Source organism: Crassostrea angulata, chromosome 9 (genome assembly GCF_025612915.1).
Source record: "Crassostrea angulata isolate pt1a10 chromosome 9, ASM2561291v2, whole genome shotgun sequence".
Taxonomy (NCBI): domain Eukaryota; kingdom Metazoa; phylum Mollusca; class Bivalvia; order Ostreida; family Ostreidae; genus Magallana; species Magallana angulata.
The window spans coordinates 29429342-29451802 of record NC_069119.1 but is presented as its reverse complement, the minus strand read 5'-3'; the positions used below and the strand labels follow the sequence as shown (position 1 = coordinate 29451802).

The following is a 22461-nucleotide window of genomic DNA, read 5'->3' as shown; positions in this document are numbered from 1 at the left end:
CTTGTATAAGAAGACTTACTTCACTGACAATATTCTTTTGGTAATTCTTGTTGTGTAGGCAATGATATTTCTGAAGGCAAGTGCATTACACAATATAAGACTTGATTTGTAACATTCATAGACACAATGCATACTATATATGTAATAAAAGACCAAAAAAATATAATCTGAATAGTTTTCCTTCATATATTTCATATCTTTAAAAAGTGCTAATTTTTATAGAGTTAGCGTATACATGTTCTTGTATGTTATCCTCGATAGAGGCGATAAAGAAAGACATGTATTTGATTGATAAAAATTATAAAGTTATCAAAAGGTTACGACCAATCTCTTAAATTGGATATAATTATCTGTTGTGGATATACAGTACCGATCAGACCCAACTTAACAGAAAGTAAACCCTGGGTTTACTTTCTGGGTTTACTCCGCGTTTACTAGAGTGGACCCAATGTAAACCCAAAGTAAACCCAGAGTGGAAACAGAGAGTACACCCAGTCAGAAGTATACCCCTTAAATAGACGCTAACTGTGTATTCGGAGTATACAAGGGGCAGAAACTACAGGTAGTAGGATGATTACATAAAAGACGGGTCTGCTTCACACTTAAGTGCGTACAGTTGACCTCAAAAGCAATATCCTAGTAAACCCAAAGTAAACCCCGACTAAACCCAAAGTAAACCCTGAGTGGACCCAAATTTTCAAAAAATAAACCCAGAGTAAACCCAAAGTAAACCCTAAAAGTAAACCCGGGGTTTAGTTGGGGTTTACTCTGGTGTTAGATTGGGTCTGATCGGTATTATACATGTTATACCCTTTATGAAATATAAATGCAAACAAATAAAATTTTTGATCTTCTTATTTCCAGAATAAATATGCATAAACTCGAATCAAATGCGTCGACAATTGGTTAGTTTTTTTTAATCCAAAAGTTTGTCAAATTGATCACCAAGAAGTTTAAAATATACATATATAGCTATATACCTATATTTAGGTATCAATTTACGGATAGTGAGCTACAACAACAAGACTTATTTTCTTAAAGTTGTGACATTGCATTTAATCATAGACAGAATTGACTTCTCTTGCAAAACTAAAAAAAATATTGCATGTAATTTCACTTTTCAATTAATATCCAATTTGGGATTTTATATCCATAACAAGTGACTGTGGTATCCTTGTAGTTTGAGAGAGATAAATTCGTGGAATGTGGATTCTTTTGTTATTCCTTAGGAATCCGATGTTATTTGGTGGATGCATTGGTTTTTGGTTTCATTAAGATAACTAAAAACTCTTTTAAAGTTTGTTTTCCTCGGAGATGTAAGTTCGTTGAGTAGGGCTATTCACAAATACAACAAAAACCGAGCCACCATGAATTCTAACGATTCCACAGTAATATAATCCATGGTTGATGGTCATTTACAAGTCTACGTGCCATTTTTTCTCGATTATCTCTCCTCCCTCGTCCCTGGGTAGGACGTTATTGAAGTTAAGTAAGTTAAAATTACGGAATAGCTTGACTATAAAGATACAAATATTATAGTTGTTCACAAATTAGCGACAACTCGTCGCTTTTCAAATAGCTGAGTGTAAAGGAAAATAACAAATATGATGATTAGCACTGCAATAACTACAATAATTGAAAATAAAAAGAAACGATTGTTGGCAGATGGTTCACGTTTTGGAGTAATGTTTGGAATATTGGAGACTGATTTGTTGAATCTTGATGATTTGTCTGTTGTATGATTTAACAAATCTACAAAAATGAAAGGAAAATTTTATTTAGGTTTTGTTATCATTATAGACATTGTTTTATAAAGAACATGACTGGTTCAATATATTACAATCCAGCATTACATCACATTATTTGCGTCTCTTTCATACTTTATTTGTCAAAGTGTTTGGAATTAAAGAAAAGCAGCATGTGTTGTTTTAGACAATTGTATTGTTAAGTTAACTTACAAAACTTTGCAAAATGATGATCTCTTTTTCCTTTCAATCGTAAATATAAAAATGTAAGAAGTTAAAGTGTATTTTACATTAACTATCAAAACTGGTACCTGTATATTATTTGCGATCAATAAAACATGATTTCATACATGATGAAAATGTATTGTAAAAATTGAATATTTTCTTCTAACATTTCTGCTAATTTCTTTGTGTACGTGATTTATTTCACATCGAATAATGCGTGGAATTTTACGAAAATATTCTTTGTAATCTTTATTTCAGATTGAGTGTCTAGTACGTTTACGTATTTTATAGTAGAGTCATTATTTAAATTACAAAGGACTATGTGCGGTATCATGCATTTTTTGCCCCCCAATATTAAAGTTTCATAACGAGCTTTAAAAACAAGGTGGAAGATAGTTGAAATCATATTGAAAATAAGGGTGTAAAAGGTTATCACAACACTGACGTCATAATGTAGAAATGACGTCATGAAGATTGCCTTATTTTGATAAATTGATGTTTTGTAGCAAAAAGTGGGTGTTTTCCGATGGTTTTCCGACTTGGAAACATCGAGCGCAGGCTTGCTCAAGTACCGGTTTTTAGCATAATGTGTATATTTATCTGGAGATAAACATATGTTAAAATCGTACTTGAGCAGATCTGCGCTCTATATATCTGAATGCAAAATATAAAGCAAAAATGAGAAAATTTTCATTTGTTTGAAAATTTGCGGGAATTAGGTCATTTGGGTGACGTCATAGAAAAACAGCGAATGAGCAATGATGACTAAATCAAGATTAAAGATAGGCGTCCACTGTACAATTATTTATGACGATTTGATCTTAAAACGATACTATTTAGATATTGGTTAAAATTGGGGGCATATATTTGACCTTACCCCACATAGTCCTTTAGTTTAATTTCACGCTCTTAATAAATGTTTAATGACTTCATTTTTTTCGTAACACACAAACTCTCTCTCTCTCTCTCTTCTCTCTCTCTCTCTCTCTCTCTCTCTCTCTCTCTCTCTCTCTCTCTCTCTCTCTCTCTCTCTCTGATAGTGTTCTGAAAAGTTACATAGTACAATACGGGTTGTAACATCAATAGCGATATCCATCCTTTTTTACAATTATTAACTGGGTACGAAGATAACATTTGTTGGACTTTTAGACAGAAATGTTGGCTTCGGCTTTTAACGATTGGGAACAATTTTACAGCATTGATGTATGAAGGTCCCATACATCATAAAATGTAACCCCATTCATCAACGTTTTGGTATATTTTCACCCCAAATGCAAGTATGATATAAGTAGCAAACTGCTGTTAAAGTCCAAGTGTGATCCCTTCTATTTCTTACGGAAACTTATTGTAATTCATAGTAATGAAAAAAAGGTAAAACCTTGATAGATCTAAAATCTACTCGTCCTGTTTATTGATTGGTCAAAGCCTACACCAACCTAAAACAACCACGGACTGTGCAAAATAATCATGATGATATCATACTCAAATTGTCAAAATATGATATGTTTGTTTTTTAAGCAAATGAGCCGAGGTTAATGTACACTAACAATAATTAGGTTAATAACATTTTGAAGATATTGAACAAAGAGAAATTTGTTCTGGGAAGAAAACATTACCAAATGAGATGAAAAGATTGTCAATGAAAACATTTTAATAGATACCTCCAGCATGATATTTACATCCGGTGACATAATTACAGTCTTCATCAGTACAACTACATGTCGACTGACAGTTCAGTCCATATGAAGGTAAAGGACATGCAATTGAACAGTGTATTCCTGTATATCCTTCTTTACAAACTGAAGAAAAAACCGAGAAGTTCATTAAGTGTGTGTTTGAATAGAATAAAATGGTAATATATAACTAAAGATACTTATTATTATCACATGAATATTGCATTGGCACTTACTTATGCACTGTCCTTTCAAGGAATCCCACATGTACCCAGAGCAACATCTGCTTCCATTTATGCTACAATAATGACACAGTCAACATTATATACAAATATACATATTATAAATGTTTTCGTGAATTTTTTGTTTTAATTAATAACTTCTACCTATCACAGTTGTTTTTCGATTTCTTTCCAAAAAGTCCCAGAACTGTCACTGTTGCAATGCACAACGTCAATAAAGTTTCCATTTTAACTTTTTCTTGTGGTTTCAAAAAGATTGAGTTCCTTGAGGCATTGGTTTAATTATTTGATTTAATGTGTCCGTTTCCTTGTATACAATTTAAAAAAAATGACTTTGTTATTATTAAAATAAGGAAATGAGAATTCAGTTAAATAGATGTATTCATTGATAATGATTATAATATATCAACATCATAATAATTTACACCAGATTTCATAGATAGCAAACGTGATAATTGCAATTTATAAAAGAACTAAGGATTCGCTTAATCAAGATTATGTAATAGTAAAAAATATAATTCCCTTCTTACTACCCAAAAAAAGTAAGTACAGTATGACCTACATAAGCATAAAACGTGCATTGTTTTAAATATAATTGATGAATTTGCCTGTTGTCTATAGTCTTGTGAACATTTGTGTTTAAGGTATTAAAAAAGTCGAAAACCAAATTCCATCTACTATTTTCAATGTCGACAAATACACGAACATCTGCCTTAACCTTAGAAAGAAGAAATGTTTAATGTTCATTAGATTTGTATATAGGTATTTAGAAGTCTCTTCTTCTGCTAGTTTTTCTTGGCACGGTAGTGATTTAGTCGGATAAATGGTCAATATATGGCTTGGTATTTAAAACGGGATATTGACGTAAAGAATTGTTGATAGTGACATGCATCAATCTTTGCACATGATATGTATCAATCAATCCATTATTTTAAAATGTTTTAAATTGTTTTCAATATGTTAACAAATACATGCATTATACTTATCAATTTATATCGATTAATTTTTATTAATATCTAAATTATTTGACTACATTCCGTAATTAGTTCTGAAATCTGAAAATTGGTTTTGTAAATACTCATGACCTAATAATATCTTAATTACAATATGGTACAAAAATTGGTACATGTATAATGTACTATAAATCTTTTATAGACTTACGACCTCACAAATGAAACGTATATAAGGGTTTTGACTATTACTTATTAGGTTAGTTACTGGCTCACTACGGAAATATTTCCGTAGTGAGTCAGTAACTAACCTTATAAATGTTTTGTTTTCCAAAGGACTATCAAGCGACATATTTATTCACAAATAGCGATAATCTTCGCAAAGCCATTCACAAGATGCTTAATATCTCGTTCAATCTTACTCATTTAAACTCTTCAACATTTTCAATTTCACTTTTCAAATACTCTTTAAATTGCTTTGCTTCACCCATGTTTACTTACAATGGTTTGTTGCTATTCGATTTTAAATATTTTCTCCCTTTCCTTTGCAGCGATTTGAGCAAATTTTGAGCAAAGTTCTGCTCCAGACAAAACAATGTGACGTCAATATTCTTAGGGCAACTACTCTAATTTTTTTAGAATTTCAAAGGGCAACTACTCCAAACACTTTAAGAACTTACGGCAGGCGGTTTATGTATTAAATTCTATGAAATGTCAAAATGAGTAACCGAAGCGTCGGCCAATGACGGCCATATTGCCTAATATTATTTCTCACCGAACAAATAAAGAGATATATGAGGCAATCAAGTGCTATGTGTAAACCAATGAAGGTGAGACATTTCAGTCCAAGGGAAAACAATATAAGATATGGGATGGATTTATGATAGCAATTTTATCTACCACGCGCTTCTGTGGAAATATTGGTACTATATGTAGCTAAAGGAAGATATTTCTATTACTATTAAACTGATTGCGTAACTGTTCCGCTACAATAGGTCGTGTGAGAATTACTAATATTTACGTTCTTGATAAAACATCTCCTTGGTTTGTGATTCAATTGCAACAGAAAACACAATATAGAAACAATTAATTATAGAAATTCAAATTAATAAAATACTGGAATTATGCTTTATTTTAAAGTTATGCCTGAAAGATCAATAAGCTAATTTTAGCGTCAATCATCATCATAAAAATAAATGGATTTATAACACAATACATGTACAAACTTTAATTTCATTGCATAAATTAAACTGAGTAAGTGGGTAATCTACGCTTCTCTACTCTCCATGTGTATATGTATATTACAGTTATTATAACAGCTGTCACGGAAAGTCCGACTATTGGATAAATTAAACTATTTGCTTCATAAGGTGCTGTCTCCGTGGTTTTGAGATCCATCTGTAAATCTTTTGCACCGCCTTTAACTACGGTTACGTTGAAACTCTCTGTAAAATAAATTTTACATCAGTATATTTGATGTTAAACATTTAATGTTATACAAATCAAGAAAACATGTTTAACAATATGCTAAAGTATGGGCCAAAATTATGTAATAGTATCTTATGCGAAACACAAAATTCTGATTGTCGTTGAATATTTTGATAAGAAATACTTACTAGATAAAGGGAACAGAAGTTAACATACCTGCTACGTCCGGACTCTTTTTTTTTCAAAAAGAACTTTTTTTTTACAATATGCTTGTTTTTTTTTTAATCTGTGAAATCAGACGTTTATATATACATCTGTTCAAGTATAACTTGTACACATATTGAGATTATTTTCCTGTGCTTTTTTTTTTTATCCTTTTTAAAGCGCTAAGCATAGCTGCAGCGCTTTTTTGTCGCCAGATTTCTGATCCTACTTCCACTTTCGATTTCGCATTTCCGAAATACCGCCACCTACTGGCGGATGCTAGAGAAGTCGTACCCTGGAGAAGTCGTACTCGGGAGAACTCATAACTATGCAGTAGGGGAAACTTATCTTCAAGTTATCTTGCATGCAGATACATTTTTTCTATCAATTCTATCAATATAAAATTGGGAATAAATTCTTTTAATGAATATTATTATTATTTATCGGATATGGGTGCTCCAAAAGATATCACATTTATGATGATGATTTATTTCCAATTAAAATATTTTTTTGGGAAAAAATGGGTGTTATATGCATTTGGTTGTGTATTGGTGTTAAGCAATAATTGGAATAACTTAGCAAAAACACATGTGCACCCATCAAGGCGTGAGAGTTTGTTACGTCGAAGTTACACGTGTGTTTGAAAAGCACAAAACCAGTCAAGAACTTTTCATCTATCCTCATCAAAAAAAAAACAAGCATAAAAAAATTCAAATGATCTTGCATAATAAAAAAAACTTGGATAGTCAGACACCTTACACATGCTTTTTATTACATAAAAGGTTATCCCTTGTTGCAGGTGGAAACGGCCCAAATTCGGAGGAAAAATAGGAAATTATTTTCCTTCAGCCCTGTTTTGACGTGACCTACGGTGAAATACTGTTGTGACATTTGAATCGGCGTCCGTGACAACATCCTTTAATTAAACTTGTTGAAACACACTACTTTTTACGTATGATAAGATATGAGCTACAGACTAAGTTAAATTTAATGATATACCCTAAAATATACCGCAGAAGAGACTGTCTATGATTTAACAATCTCTTCCCGGCTTAGCGCTTTCCAGTACTTTCAGTACTTTGATTATTTCAAATTTTGCAAATAAAAAAAACAAACTATTAATCAGTAAGTGTTAATTTTATCGAACATATGTTTGTTTATCTAAATACGTTTTATGATTGCAATTAAGATTTTGATATTATAATAAAGGTTTGTTTTGTTATTAAGACGTTAGTCCAACCCTTTCGTCTAAAATAATAACAAAATATGAAGAAAACAATATCAATACAAGATAAAGATTACATTAGATGTTAGAGGGATTTCAATTTACTTTTATGATTGTTATTGGAATATTGTGTTGTTATGATAGCTATGAAGTTGAACTCCCTGTATCTAGACGAAGAAGGTGGATGTTCTAGGGGAAAAAATGAAAACAGTAAGAAAGATATAGATAACAATGTATTGGTGTATTGAATAAAATAATCATGTCTGTGTTATGAAATTGTCCATATAATATTTATGAAAAGATTATAAAATGTGTTTTTGTCCTTTTTTTCATTAACCAGTCCAAAATTGGCACAGAAACACACACCTTGTTTGGTACATGTATTATGATCTTGATTTCAAAACCTCTAAATCGAAAAAAAATTGAACGTTATTGGTTTCCATTCATTGCATGTTTCCTAGAAATGTAACATTTTGAAATTATGTATGTTTATAAAATCCTAGTCAGAAGATAAATTAACATATATTTGGATTGGTACAATCAGTCATACATAAAACATACACATCTACCTTTTGTTGAATGTCTACATCCGTAGACATTATCACAGTTTTTCTCCAAACAATTACATTTTGACTGGCAGTCCAATCCATAATAAGGGAAAGGACATCTTGTGGCACAGTTTATTCCAACATATCCTATGTTACAACCTTAGTAACATGGTATAAGATAGAAGTAACTATAAAACAATTTCATTTAATAATGTTTTATATATTGGTATTAATCTGTATTAATGGTAGAGTAACATACGTGTACACATTGCTTGATCCTGGTCCCACTTGTATCCAGGACAACACACTGTTCCATTTATTCTACAATATTCGTACATTTCTCTATTAATAGAATCAACATTTGTAAAACTTAATTGAAAAATTAAAAGACGTTGCGTTAGTATCACAATGTACAAATTAACTTACCCGTTACACAGGTCCAGGCATGCATACTCATACATGAACACACAATGCAACATAACTACAACATTGATTATTTTCATTTTTCCTGTTATATTTTCTGATCCCGAGACTCTAAAAAATCTGTTTAAATTATCTAGTCGTATTAACATACAACGAATTCCCCTCTAAATATTAAATAAAATGACAACGATATGGGGAATTGAAAGTTTTAATTAAAATTGTAATAAAGAGGAAATAAAACATTGTTTTCACCCAATGCATCCTGTACTTATATTGATGATATCAATAACACTGTCTGAAAAGTATGATATTTTGCTGACATATTTTTGACTGCCATTTACATGCTTGTAAAAATCCTGATCAGTAAAATTTTCTAACGCAACCACTGTTACTTTTATGTGAGAAGAAGAAGAAGAAGAAGAAGAAGAAGAAGAAGAAGAAGAAGAAGAAGATGAAAAGAGAGAGGAGATAGATAGAGGAAGGAAAGATTGACATGACTAATGTACGTACATGTAACACGAGAGTTACACATTTTTATTCCATTACATCACCTGGCATAAAATATAATGATAACATAAGTCTAATCGTTTGGACATCCATGAATGTCCAACCCATAAAGATATGCAATAACCTGATGATGCAAACCTCAGGAAACCCTTGATATTGCACATGTACGTACATATGTAATTCATAAAAAAAACAACAATTACAACGTACATTAACATCTGTTTTGTGCAAGGTCTGTCTCACCCTAACCCTAATCCTAACCCATGGCACATGTAGCAGGATTTACCCTCATATACAAACATAAATTGAGCTATAAATGAGAGACTGTGTGTTACAAAAATTTATTAACAATTTAGGATATAGTCAACATGAATATTTTATTCTATTCACCCTAAAATATATATTAATTCAAGCTTGTTCATCAAATCACAGATTCAATTCAAAACGACTATATTTTCGTTTGCATCTAAATTTTGATATACATGTACAGTGTATGTACAAGAGTGAACTACTTTTCAAAATTGTGGAATTGATTTTCTTTCTTTTTAGAAATCATACTCCGGTCTCTGACAACGTTTCTTTTTAATGAGTATCAGAGTTACCTGTATTAAATGACTTTTATGGCTATTTAATACGATTTACAAGTGCTCTTTTCTATGTAAAAGTATAATTTTACAGATGCCCCGAACAAATGACATTAAAGTGTCTCACATTGAGTTGCAATGTATCACTAAAGATACTATAAAACAAACTAACAATAACGTTTTTTGTAGCATAGAATAAAAAACAAGTTGATCAAAAGAGAATTTTGAATACTTCTAATAGTAATAGTGAAAGTTATGTCGATATGTATGTCGTGTGATTAAAGTATACCTACTTCACTGTATTTGTTAAAATCAAGATTTGTAATATATGATCGATTTATTATGATATATGTATTTGACTTGGCCATGTTATAAGATATAAAATACAACAGCATAGCATGTCAATAACTGATACTTTTTTTGGAAACGGTTAAAACTTAATATTGATTTACCATTTGTTCAACTTTTTTTTATTGAGCAATCTGTTTGGTATGTTTTATACTTTTATTATCATTACTAAGCCACAGATTGTTAATTGCATACCGGTATTGCAGATATAAAAATCGGAAGTTTAATCTTATTCTAATTTTTTCAAAAATATCTTGGAACATACCGATACTTCCTGTTTTTCTGTGCGTTTTCAAATGAGTGGCAAATACACTAAAATGGCATATATTTGTGATGTGGGAGATTAGTTTGTTTGAATTTTAGTTTGATTGAGGATGCAAATTATATTTATTGCAATGTATTTTGCGTAAACTACCATTTTGTTTTAAAAAACAATGATATTCAATTTTTGTTTTGCTTTAGCTTGAGAAAAGAAAAAAACGAGAATGTATAACAATCTACATGCAGTTAAGCATTTTAATCGTAAGATGATCTAAACAAGATTTTTGATATTAGTTAAATGTACATGTAATACACAATCAAAATAAAAGAAATATCAAACCGATGCATAACATGTTCAATGAGCACGAATCAAATCCCCCCCCCCCCCTCCATCATGCGCTACCCTTTATTGCCTACAATATAAATTTCTAGCTTTAAAACTGTATATACATGTACACATATTTATATTGATTACTTCAATTTTTTAAAATGAAAATTTAATTTTAATAAGAAAAAGAAGTGTACAAGTACAAGTGTACAGACATGTATAGAGATATTGATCCAATAGATGATTAAAATAAATCAAATAACAAATGACGAAAAGTTCATACTCTACTTAATCTGTTAACAGAAAATGATTTGGTATATTGGTTTAAGGGTGTTGTTTACTCAGGGTTTGAGTTCTCGAATTCGGATTGTTATAAAGTTCAATGTCGTGAGTAAAATTTGTTCTAAACACAAAAAGTATCTATGAAATGAATTATTATTGACATAACATTCGATATTTCTACTATATTATGGAATTATGCCAAAACAAAAATAGACTTTTAGCCAAACAGAGGAAATTCGGACTAAATTTTGCAGATTTTGTTTTTTGCTAAAACATTCTTGGAAGTACTCTAATATTAAAAGTTAAGATTTTATATTTTAGCCTATATAATTTTGCATATTTTCTGGTAGTTTTACCACATTTATTCATTATAATAACCGTATGGCATGAATTTAAAAAATATTGAAATATGCTAAAAAACGAGAAAAGACACCATATCTCAAAATTTTGATCATTGACCTCATATAAATTATATGCCAACAGAATAAGATCAATATAAGTAGTTTAATACTATAAATGTTTTTGTATTATCATCATTCAATATTTTGTAAAATTGGATCAAAAACGGGTAGGAATTTGAAAAGTGATAGAGGAAATTCGGACTGGAATATTTATAAGAATTGTGAAGGAAAACTTAATGCTTTGTATGTATTTAGTGTCACTGCCATTCATAAATTGTATTTCATTTTCAAATGTGTTGAGCAATTCGTATTATTTTCACAATTAAGAAAATCTCAATCATAGTGTAAAATTTTAAGTGATTTTCCTTTAATTTTCCAAAAATATACAATGGCCATTAACTCAAAAAGTAGGTCATTGACCTACTTTTTTGAAAATGAAAAATAACACTACAATAAAAGGTCTATAACACACAATAGTTGGTTTTTCATTATCATCAGTGGAATTTTTTTTCATTCTGAGTAAACGTCATCCTTAAGAACTATTAAAGCAAATCAAAGGAAGGTAACCTTACAAACATATTTATAATACCATGATATATGCTTCTAAAAAGGATCTCTTGTGAGCACAACACCTTTTTTGTGTCAAAACATGTTTATCAGTTTCATTTTCAACCAATTTAGCGACACGTAAAATCGCAAAAGTGCCATTTCGCAATCAGACACAGTCATACAGTCCAGGTAAGAGCACGAACAATTTATAACGGCGACATTTTCGGAAAACAGAAAGAAATCTAAGATATTTGAGATTATGTCAAGTTTGGACTGAGCACCGTGGTTACACTGATATTCGTCAATTTTAAGAAATTTAGATAAAATCAAAGTTTAAAAGATACGAAATCTTCTTGCCAATAATTCTCTTGATACAATACGTTATTAAACATAACGTTTCAATGATCAATTAATTATAGGGATAAACTCCAAACAAAATCCGCTAAAATTGGTCTACAACTTATATTGGTGACTGAACAGCATTATATGTATGCACGGAAGTTGTTCTGGAAATAATACATTTTCTCGGAATAAACTTGTATCGTATTTCAAAAATGATATCATATTACAAAAATCTAAATTCATGTTCACACGTTAATTTCTTTTTAGTAGGCCCATTTAGAAACGTATTACGCAAAACTCACAAAGAATAAAACAACTGCAAGCTGTCTAAAAGGTAAATAAAATGTGATTGAATAGCATAACTTTGCCATTTAATAAACTTCACAAACATTAATTGAGCATTCAGTTGACTGAATGAGAGACTTTCATCCTAAGAATGAGCTAGTATTGTTTTACGCTTTCCTAGCACTCGTGTGTAAATATACACCATATAGATGATAAAAGACACTGATGTAAGTCCAATTACTGCAAACATTAAACTGTGAACTCTACTAGATTCCGTTTCCTTATTATAGCAGGAAGAAGTGTATATTTTTGGTGTGTTGTCTGTAACATTGGAAGTACCTGAAAAATACCACAAATAAAACAAAACCATAAATATCAACAGTCGGCATGGTTATTTTAATTTGTAAAGTCAAGATTTGCAATGCATACCTAAAAGGGATTTTATAAAAGTATTTAAGCATTTTATGGATAATTTCACACAGAAAACGTCTGGTCTCATTGTTAATATTTTTAAAGTCACTTACGTATACAGAAATATGAATATGTGAATGTAGTATATAACTACTAAACAAATCACAAATGAATGTACAATCCTGTACCGATGTCATATATGAAGTATAACATTAAATATACAATACAAACAATTCTATAAAAGGAATGTTTTGATATAATGATACTTGATGTTATGGTACAGTGGTAGCAACGTTATTGTTGACAAACGACACGCACTATTCTGATACACGAACGATCACGCACGATACACGAACGATCACGCACGATACACGGACGATCACTAACTTACTGAATCTTCACGATACACGAACAAAAACGATAAAACACGCAACCGAACGATTCTACACCATTAAACACGCAAAATCAAAATTAATTTTTAAGATTAGAATTAAGGAAACGTATTTCTTTAATTTGTATTGCTATATGTTTGTGTGTTATTGAAAAGCGGCATGTACTTTAGTCATGCACTGTTTTGTATTTTACGAGTTAACACTTTTACACATCCATACATAAATATAAAGGATTCACACACAAATTAATATTTTGTCTCCATAACAAATATTAACTTCAATCATAAGTTAAAGAAAATTACGTGTAATTGAAATGAAGATAATGCATAAAATACACGAAATTATTACATACGAGTTGACTGTTTATGTAATTTAATTCTCTTACGTACGATTTAATTATGCGTGATACAGGTAAATTTGTTACCTTGTTCCATAGAATTTCGATTTTTCACATCCAATATTTTCATAATGTACAGTAAATAATTGATTTATTTCTATTTATTCTAAATTTTAAAGCGTCTAAATAAATTTTATTTCAAACAAATGTGTATACAATCTACTAGATAATAATGCGTATCGTATTCTCATTTGAAAGAAAAACGTTGGGAATAATCGTTTACTTTAAAACGGGGAATGGGTAAGCTTAGCCGCTTTCATTCAACGTGTCGCTTTTGCTAATATGATTGAAATTATTTGTCAAGACACAATTGATGTTTGATATATGCTGATTGTAAAATTAAGCAAAACTAACTCGACCGAACAAAGGATTGAATGAGCTATAGAAATAATAAAATGTATTTAAGGACGAAAGAGAGAATGAATGTTAACAACTGTCAATGTTCTTATATAATAAAAAGTTTTAAATTCACATTGTTTTACAAATACTACTTGTCTTTGTTTTAAGAATAAATCCTGGCATTCCGTAAAAAAAGTTACAAAACGAAAAAACCGCACGATCACGCACGAACACGCACGGTAAAAAACGCAAACCAATTTTCCTGATACACGCACGATCCCGCACGTTACACGAACGATCACCCACGTTACACGAACGATTTAACACGATTGGCTTGTCAACAATAACGTTGTTACCACTGTATCTTATGCGAATACAATAAGAAACTCTTCAACATTATTGCATTTTATATTCAATTTGTTACATCTAGTATATGGGGAATAGAAACCAGCCTCTCTTTGTTCTCATCTAATTATTTATTGTTACAAAGTAGATTAAAAAATTTCACTGTAAAATTATCATTAGTATTTAAATGATACATTGTTATAGTTGATCATATACTGTACATTTTATGAATGTAAGACACACATAAACTTTAATTATTATAATCAAAGTATATATATATATATATATATATATATATATATATATATATATATATATATATATATATATATATATATAGAATAATTCTACCCCGAGGAGTGATATTGAAAAAATGTCATGAAATTTCGTAGCGCTTTCTTATACAAGTTGATGTAGCCAGGGAATGTGTGTCTTTCTAGATCTGTAACATGCACGTGTTCTCGTTCAGCAGTTATACTCTGCCGTTTAAAATAGGCACAAAACAGACATATTTAAAAAATCGAATGATATTTGACTAGTGCAGAATAGTACTTACTTTCACCGTTAATGACGTTTTCTTTCATAGTGATCGTAAGTTCTTTTGTGGCATTCTTGTAATTTGTGTGTATTGTAGATTGAATCTGAAGATGATCTACAACATAAATTACACGCTTTTATGCAACACAATCATACTTTCTTACACAGAATTATTTTTATCTCTGTTACATTACAGAAATTGCAAATCAATTATCATCATTGTACAAAAAATATTATGGAGAAAAACAGGGATGGATTACTATTATACGGCAATCGTATCAAATCCTCAATTTTATAGTTATTATTTGAAATCACATTTCAAATAGAGCTTAATGGATAATACTGATATGGTATCTTACTTTCTGAGGCATTAATACAACCATTGACAGAATCACAAACTGTAGCATTACAGTCACACTGAGACTGACAGTCTTGTCCATACGTAGGATACTGACACTTGGTGACACAGTTTATTCCAGTAAATCCGTTTTCACATGCTAAGTAAACGATAATAAAGTTCAATGAATTTGTAATAATGTGGACATGTTTCATGAAATACAGTTAATAAATTATACATTCAATTAAATTTCCTCTTGAAGATACTGTGAAAGGCTCTCTGGAAAACGTTTACGCTCGGGAATTAAATAGATTACCCCTGATGCTTTAGCATACTTTTATGAAATAAAAAAGAACATACGTATACACGTATTTTGTGCACGATCCAACCTGTACCCTTGGCAACAACCCAATGTTCCATCTACGCTACAAAGTTGAGAAATACAGTTGTGAGTGATTAATTTAAACACAAATATTTTGAAACAGTAATTGAAAAAAATATATAATTTTGACTTACTTGCTACATAAATGCAAGGACCCAACTACAAAAATTTGAAACAATATTACAAAAACAGTGCAAATCGTCATTATATTCGTAGCTGTCGCTGAATATTTCTTCGTGTACATTTCATTGCGCATGAAACAAAAACTTGTATAAACCTTTCATATTGATTAGTATGTTCAATATGTATGCTATTTATCCTTGTTCCTTGTCTATAATATTGCCTGAAATGAATTGTTTTGGTGTAAATACTTTAAGTCGGATATAATTAATGATGATACTTCGCCAAACAATTAATTTGAAACATGTGTTATGCAATTGCATTTATTAAGCCTAAGAAACAAGAAATATCGCTGAAAAAATTCACAACTTTGAACGACAGAGCACCAAGCGATCTAATAAAATCACTCTTTTGAATAACGCTGATATCAGTATAAAATGAGAAATGAGGGGTTTTACTGTGAACAGTCATTTACTCTATATATTATAAACGTAATACTATCAATGATGAAAGAGTAAACATTGTGATTAAACCTTATCTCGTCGTCTTCAAAAAATGTTTTACATATGTAAATTAAACGCAACAGAATACTTCCTCTATAGTTATGTGTTGGTTGGGGCATATTTCATTAAACTTTTCACTGAATAGAGACTGTTTTGACATTTTGTGTGATTTGTATTTAAAAGCAATACTTCTAAAGAACTTTTCACCTATAGATGGAATTCATTTCTTTAATCTTCAAGAAAAAACATTTCTGTAGCAATCGGGGGGACGATAGAATACCTTTAGGCATGATAAAGATTTTTGCCCAATCGCAAATGTTTTAATATTATTTCGAAGCAAAATACTTTAGACTCAATTACATTGTTACGTTTGTTACACTACGCGTACTAATAAATATTAGTAATACGATTCAACACATGAAAACATTGTTAAAAAAACAAAACAAAATCAATACAACTAAATAAAAAAAAATGATAAAAAAAAGTAATAATACATGACACTGAAAAAGGCAACAATTGCCTCCAGAGATGGAAATACTTCGGTGTGCAGTGGCTGCAATAAAGTAAAACAAAAACCCATGAACTCTAAAAGTATTATTATTAACTTCACCAAGATCGATAACTATTTACATATTCTCAATGCCACACTTAAACACAAAACATCGCATTTATTTAGTATGGAAAGATGTTGAAAACAAACCCTACAGGATAAAAAAGTTGTTTTCATATGCATAGATATAATAAATAATCAATTAAAAATCAGCTTATTCAATTTCCTATGTAGGGTTTTTATGGACAAAAGGAGATGTTATTAATCGCATGATTTTCATGGTTCATTTATATATCACCAATTCTAAAACAAGGAACTTAAACAATGATCCATATTGTAGATATATGGTCATACAGCATATCGGAGTGACCTATTTTAACTAGAGACGATTTTAGAATAACAATTTCACTAAACTCAATAGTTTGTTTTTATTTCGCAAGTTGTAAGATGATTTGTTGCATTGCAAAACAGTAATGGGAAAGTTGTTTAGAATAATTCACTGTTATATATTTCAGATGTATATATATACAAATGAAAAAAAAAATGTATTTCATATCAATAAATAACTGTGGTATCAATTATCATTTTACATTCTAGTTAGAATATTTGGTAATATCATTATATCAGTCTACTTCTATTTAATCTAGACAAAACGAGGAAATGCGTGAACGGGTACATTGTAACTTAATAATTAAAACAAAATTGACAATTAATAAGTTTTTATTGATTAATAAACTTGGTTTAATTTTGAGGAGTTGATTTCAATCAACTTTCCCATGCAGTTACATGTACACTGGCAAACCGGAAGTAAAACAGTGTTTGGACCAAACCACAAATCATCATCGCTGACGAAACGTAGTACTTAAGAATAATCGATAAATTCGATTTCCTGTATTTAGAGGCAGTGTGTTCCAGAAAATTTACTCATAAATACCTTTGCTTTGATACACTTTTGCAGAAATATTTCGATAACTGACACACTATATACGTAGAGTGTGAAAGCGTTATTGTACCTTTGAATATTATTTTTTGGCTGTAGATCGGAATTCATGTCAGAAAAGCTTTTTAATTCATATCTGAAAACAATTTGCGTTAATAAGGAATCAAATATAGCTAAGAGAGTACTTGCCATGCGAAACATGTTCCTATCAAAATAAATAATAATCAATTAAATCAACTCCCTTAGTACATCAGTGCTTTGCATATCAATCAAATCGCATAATAAAGGAGTATACCGTTTATCAGTTTTGAAGTTATATGAACAATACAAAAAAAACATACACTGGGGTCTCTGTATCACAAAAAATAACTGACGGAAAAATGGTTCGACAAATTTTGCACGGTGCTTACGAAGTGAAAGCTGTATTATAATCTCAAAAAAGGTTGCGCAGCAATTAAATCCGGATTATATCTGGACATAACAAACAATTCCGAAAAAATTCAAAAGCAGATGCTCTTGGAAACTTAATTCATCTAATTATAAATGTTTAAGAATATAAAAAGATGTTTTATTTTTAAACTGAGTATTTCTCTAGTAGGTGTGAACACAGATATAGAATTATCAACAGAACAGATATTGCTGCAAGTCCGATGATGGAGTACACAACACCATTAGTTTTGAATGGTTCCTTTTATTTTTCACTGAGCAGTGTCAATTCATCTAAATAGTCAGTGGTGGTTACATTTGCTGTAAAAAAGGTGTTGGATATGATAATATGTATAATAATAGCATTTCTGTTATAAAATGATTAAAATAATGTAATAACATACATGGGAATAGAGAGACAGATACAACTATTCTATTTTATTCCTCTTTGGTGGGTTTTTATACTATTATTGCCTTTATAGAAAATATATCTTAATTCATACAAACTAACCAGTATCAAATTTTGCTTTTAAGGAAAACGATCTGCTCAAAGAACTATATATGATATGAGTTAAATTTGGCCCCCATTATTTGCCATTTTTTAAAGTGTTTCGGGTACAATAAAATGTTATGTTTTTTTTTAGAAGAGTTTATGTAAAATATATTTTTCACATATTAATTTGATTTAATTGCACTTAGTGGCAGTATATGACGTCAGAAGTGACGCTATTTCTATAATTTAATCAAAATTAGTCAAAAATTGACATTTTTCTTATATTTTTATGAATGAAAAATATAGAGCGCATGCTTGAACAAGAAAAATATTTTTGTCACTTATAGGTCTTGGCTAGATACATCACTGATTAAAGTATTTTGTTTGTTCAAGAATGCGCTCTTTGTTTTCTGAAAGAAAAACTGCTTGAAAACAAGCTGTTTTATGCTAAAAATGCAAAAATGGCGGGAAAAGATTGTCTTTACGATGTAATATTTCTAAATTATGGGCAGTTGAATCAAAATGAACATTATGTAAAAACATCACAAATATAAACATAGAAGTGCTCAAGCATGGCATGAACCCGATCCTGAGCTGCAAAATGTGGAAAACTGTTGTTGCACCAGCAGTCCTTTATGGCTGTGAATTATGGACAGATATATCTAAAAAATCTTTGGAAAACCTTGAAATCTTACAAAGATTTGCTGCACGCAGGATTCAAGGTTTTGATCAGCAATCTCCCTCTGCGTGCACTATTTACTCACTAGGTCTTATCAAAATGGAAAAGACGGTTCAAAAACTTCAATTAATTTTCTGGAATCGGCTCTGCAGATCTAGTTACTCGTTGTTTTTTAAAAAATTGTTCATTGCAAGATTGTGTACATACTCGGTAGACACGCCCCAAAAGAAACGTGGGTTCGTTCATTGTATCTATAGAACCATGAAAAACTATAAAATTGATTACTTCTTCCATGATTATCTCCGTAACAGGGAAACACCTTCAAAGTCAAGTTGGAACCAATACATCGACACTCTCATTCGTATTTCTTCTCAGAACGAATGGAGAGAATCTTTGAAAAGTCGACCAGAACTTAGTCGCTTTGCCGAAGTGCATAAATATATTGAACCTCATCCACTCTGGTCATTGAGCCTTCAGCATCCGGAATACACTTGGAAACTATTTGAATTAATCAACTTTTCTTTTACATATGAAACAGAGGAAGTGTCGTGTAAGCTCTGTAAAAGGAAAGTAAACGATATAGTACAGCATTTTGTTCTAGACTGTCCTGTCCTATATAAAAGTTGCGAGTATCTTATGCATCTTATGGTAAATTCGTTGACTGTAAATACATATGTCAAGTTGACATAAAACTCGGACAGCGTAATAGTTGGTACTATTCTCGGATCGAAGGACGACGACGTCATTCCAGAGGAGGAGTGGGCAAGCTATATGCTTTCAGTTTCGGAAGGCATCACAGTGATGATAAAGGACATGCGAGCACTCTTGTAACGTTTTATTGTTTAAAATATGTGCGATTCAAGATGAACACTCCATGATATTTGAACATTGATTGTGTTCTGTATATAAGTAATTGTATATATGTGTTCGTGATAATTTTATGCTTGAAATTTCAGCACTATTTATTGTAAACACATTGCACCAAACACTTGTTTGATGGATTTAATCTCTAACTTATAGAGGAAATAAAGAATGTCTGTCTGTCTGTCTGTCTGACTAAATGATTTTCAGATTTGATAAAGTGCAGTGCAGACCAGACCCAACCTAACACCAGAACAGATCCCAGCTAAACCCGAAGTTTACTTTCGGGGTTTACATGGGGTTTAATATGGGTCAGCTTTTTGAAAATTTGCGTCCACTGGGTTTTTTAGGTCCACTTTGGGTTTTGTTTGGGTTTGTTGGGATTTACTTTAGGGGTCGAGCGTGAACGCACTTAAGTGTAAAGCAGACCCGTCTTTTATCTTACTATCTTGCTGCCTGTAATTCCTGCCCCTTGTATATTTCAAATACACATGTAGCGTCTTCTTTTAAAACTACTTCTGATCATTACTGTAGCTACAATAAACGATTTTTAAATTGCTTAATGATATTGATTTTGTACTTGCTAACTTTGTGTAAATTTTTCGTTGTCGATAAAAAATGAAGCTACAATGGGATAATGCGGTAAGCTTACGGACTTGCAAGTAGTTATGGATGCAACAATCTATTTTTTTTATATTTATCAAAAAATACGATTCCTTCTGTCTTAAGTGCTGATAGACAATTATGATACCAATTTTTTTTTCTGTCATTAATTTAAATTAATGATTTAAAAGTAGATGAACATATGAAAAGATAAATCATTTCTTTTGTGTTCCATGCGTTCTATGAAGGTATTAATCAATGCAGAAAAACATACACATCCCTCTGAAAAGAGTTACCTGTATTCTGCAAAGTGCGATACCTTCAAAACTTTAATACGACAGATATGCACGTGCAATTAAATAATCCTTTGCTTAATGAGGTATATGTTGATATATGTAAAGTTAAAAAATGTGACTACAGTAGGACATAAAAAATAGAAAGAATGTAATACCTTCTTCAGACTTTACACAACCGTAGACATGGTGACAGTTGATTGCAGAACAGTTACAGTTTGACATACAGTTTACTCCATACATAGGAAAACGGCACTTTGAACTACAGTTACTCCCATAAAATCCCTCATCACACGCTAATAAAAAGGATGAAAATGTTTAAGAAAAATAAGTGTATGAATAATATATAAATACAATTTGGTTTGTATCTCTAAATGTAACATTTAAACAAATAGTAAGGACATCATAATACATGTAATTGTACTTACGTAAACAATTCCCGTGTGCATCATTCCATTTGAATCCAATACAACATTTGTAACCATTTTCTCTTAAATATTAAACTTGAATGTTAGACAAACGTTGATGCCCCCCCCCCCCAAATTGCTAAGTTTCAAGCGGCCAAAATAAAATATCTTACCCTGGACACAGATCAGATTGAATTAGAAATATTTGATTTAGCAAAACAAAGCAAAACTTTTGTGTTGCCATTGTTTTGCCGAAGAAAAATTTGTAAAAAAAACCTTCTACTTGTTTCAAATGAAAACTGGAATCTTTTATGTTTATAGTATAAAACCCAATTCTCATTTCCCTTATACTTGTATAACTTTGTGATTTTATAAACATCTCGAGGGGAAAAAGAGCAAATTAATTGTAACATTCCAAAATGGTACCATTGGTATTTTAGTTTGTTTATGTACTTTAATTCATATCAATAAGTATTGTATTTCCTCGTTTGAAATCTTTTAAATTTCCTCTTGTATATTACATTACACATTTAACTTATAAATTTAGATAAACTTTTACTTCCCGTAGTTTCATCGTTATATCAATATGCAATCAATTTTTGGTTTCGTGTCTCCATACTTTTAAGTTTCATACACAACAACAAAATAGATTTTATAGATTTCCTGTAAATAAGTTCTATTTTGCCATAACAAATTTAATATCAGATAGCACATAGTCTGATAATATAGCTTGATCCTATGTACATGCACTTACCCATTGTCTGTTGCTCATAAGAAGCATTCTTTTTTTAAAAATAAATTTTCAATATGATAGATACAATTCGCAATGAGCATAACAGAGCTTCCTAAAAAGATATACGAGTATTAAAAAATTTACCCTTGTGTGATAAATACTG

General features: G+C 30.6%; 1 protein-coding gene across 1 annotated transcript; it reads right to left on the bottom strand.

Moving 5' to 3' along the window:
- Positions 1 to 1543: 1543 nt before the first annotated feature.
- Positions 1544 to 4112, bottom strand: LOC128162829 (multiple epidermal growth factor-like domains protein 10). The gene is made up of 4 exons (XM_052826231.1): positions 4030 to 4112; positions 3880 to 3941; positions 3632 to 3769; positions 1544 to 1752 (listed from the first exon to the last, which is right to left on the bottom strand). The coding sequence occupies exons 1-4, from the start codon at positions 4110 to 4112 to the stop codon at positions 1544 to 1546; spliced, it is 492 nt and encodes a 163-aa protein (XP_052682191.1).
- Positions 4113 to 22461: the final 18349 nt, after the last annotated feature.

What these genes read in the sequence shown, in the direction of transcription:
- LOC128162829 (XM_052826231.1), bottom strand. Translation starts at nt 4,112, where the DNA reads ATGGAAACTTTATTGACGTTGTGCATTGCAACAGTGACAGTTCTGGGA. An exon ending in CTTGAAAGGACAGTGCATAA is followed by an intron (nt 3,770 to 3,879) that starts GTAAGTGCCAAT and finishes TTTTTTCTTCAG; the next exon opens with TTTGTAAAGAAGGATATACA. An exon ending in ATGTAAATATCATGCTGGAG is followed by an intron (nt 1,753 to 3,631) that starts GTATCTATTAAA and finishes TCATTTTTGTAG; the next exon opens with ATTTGTTAAATCATACAACA.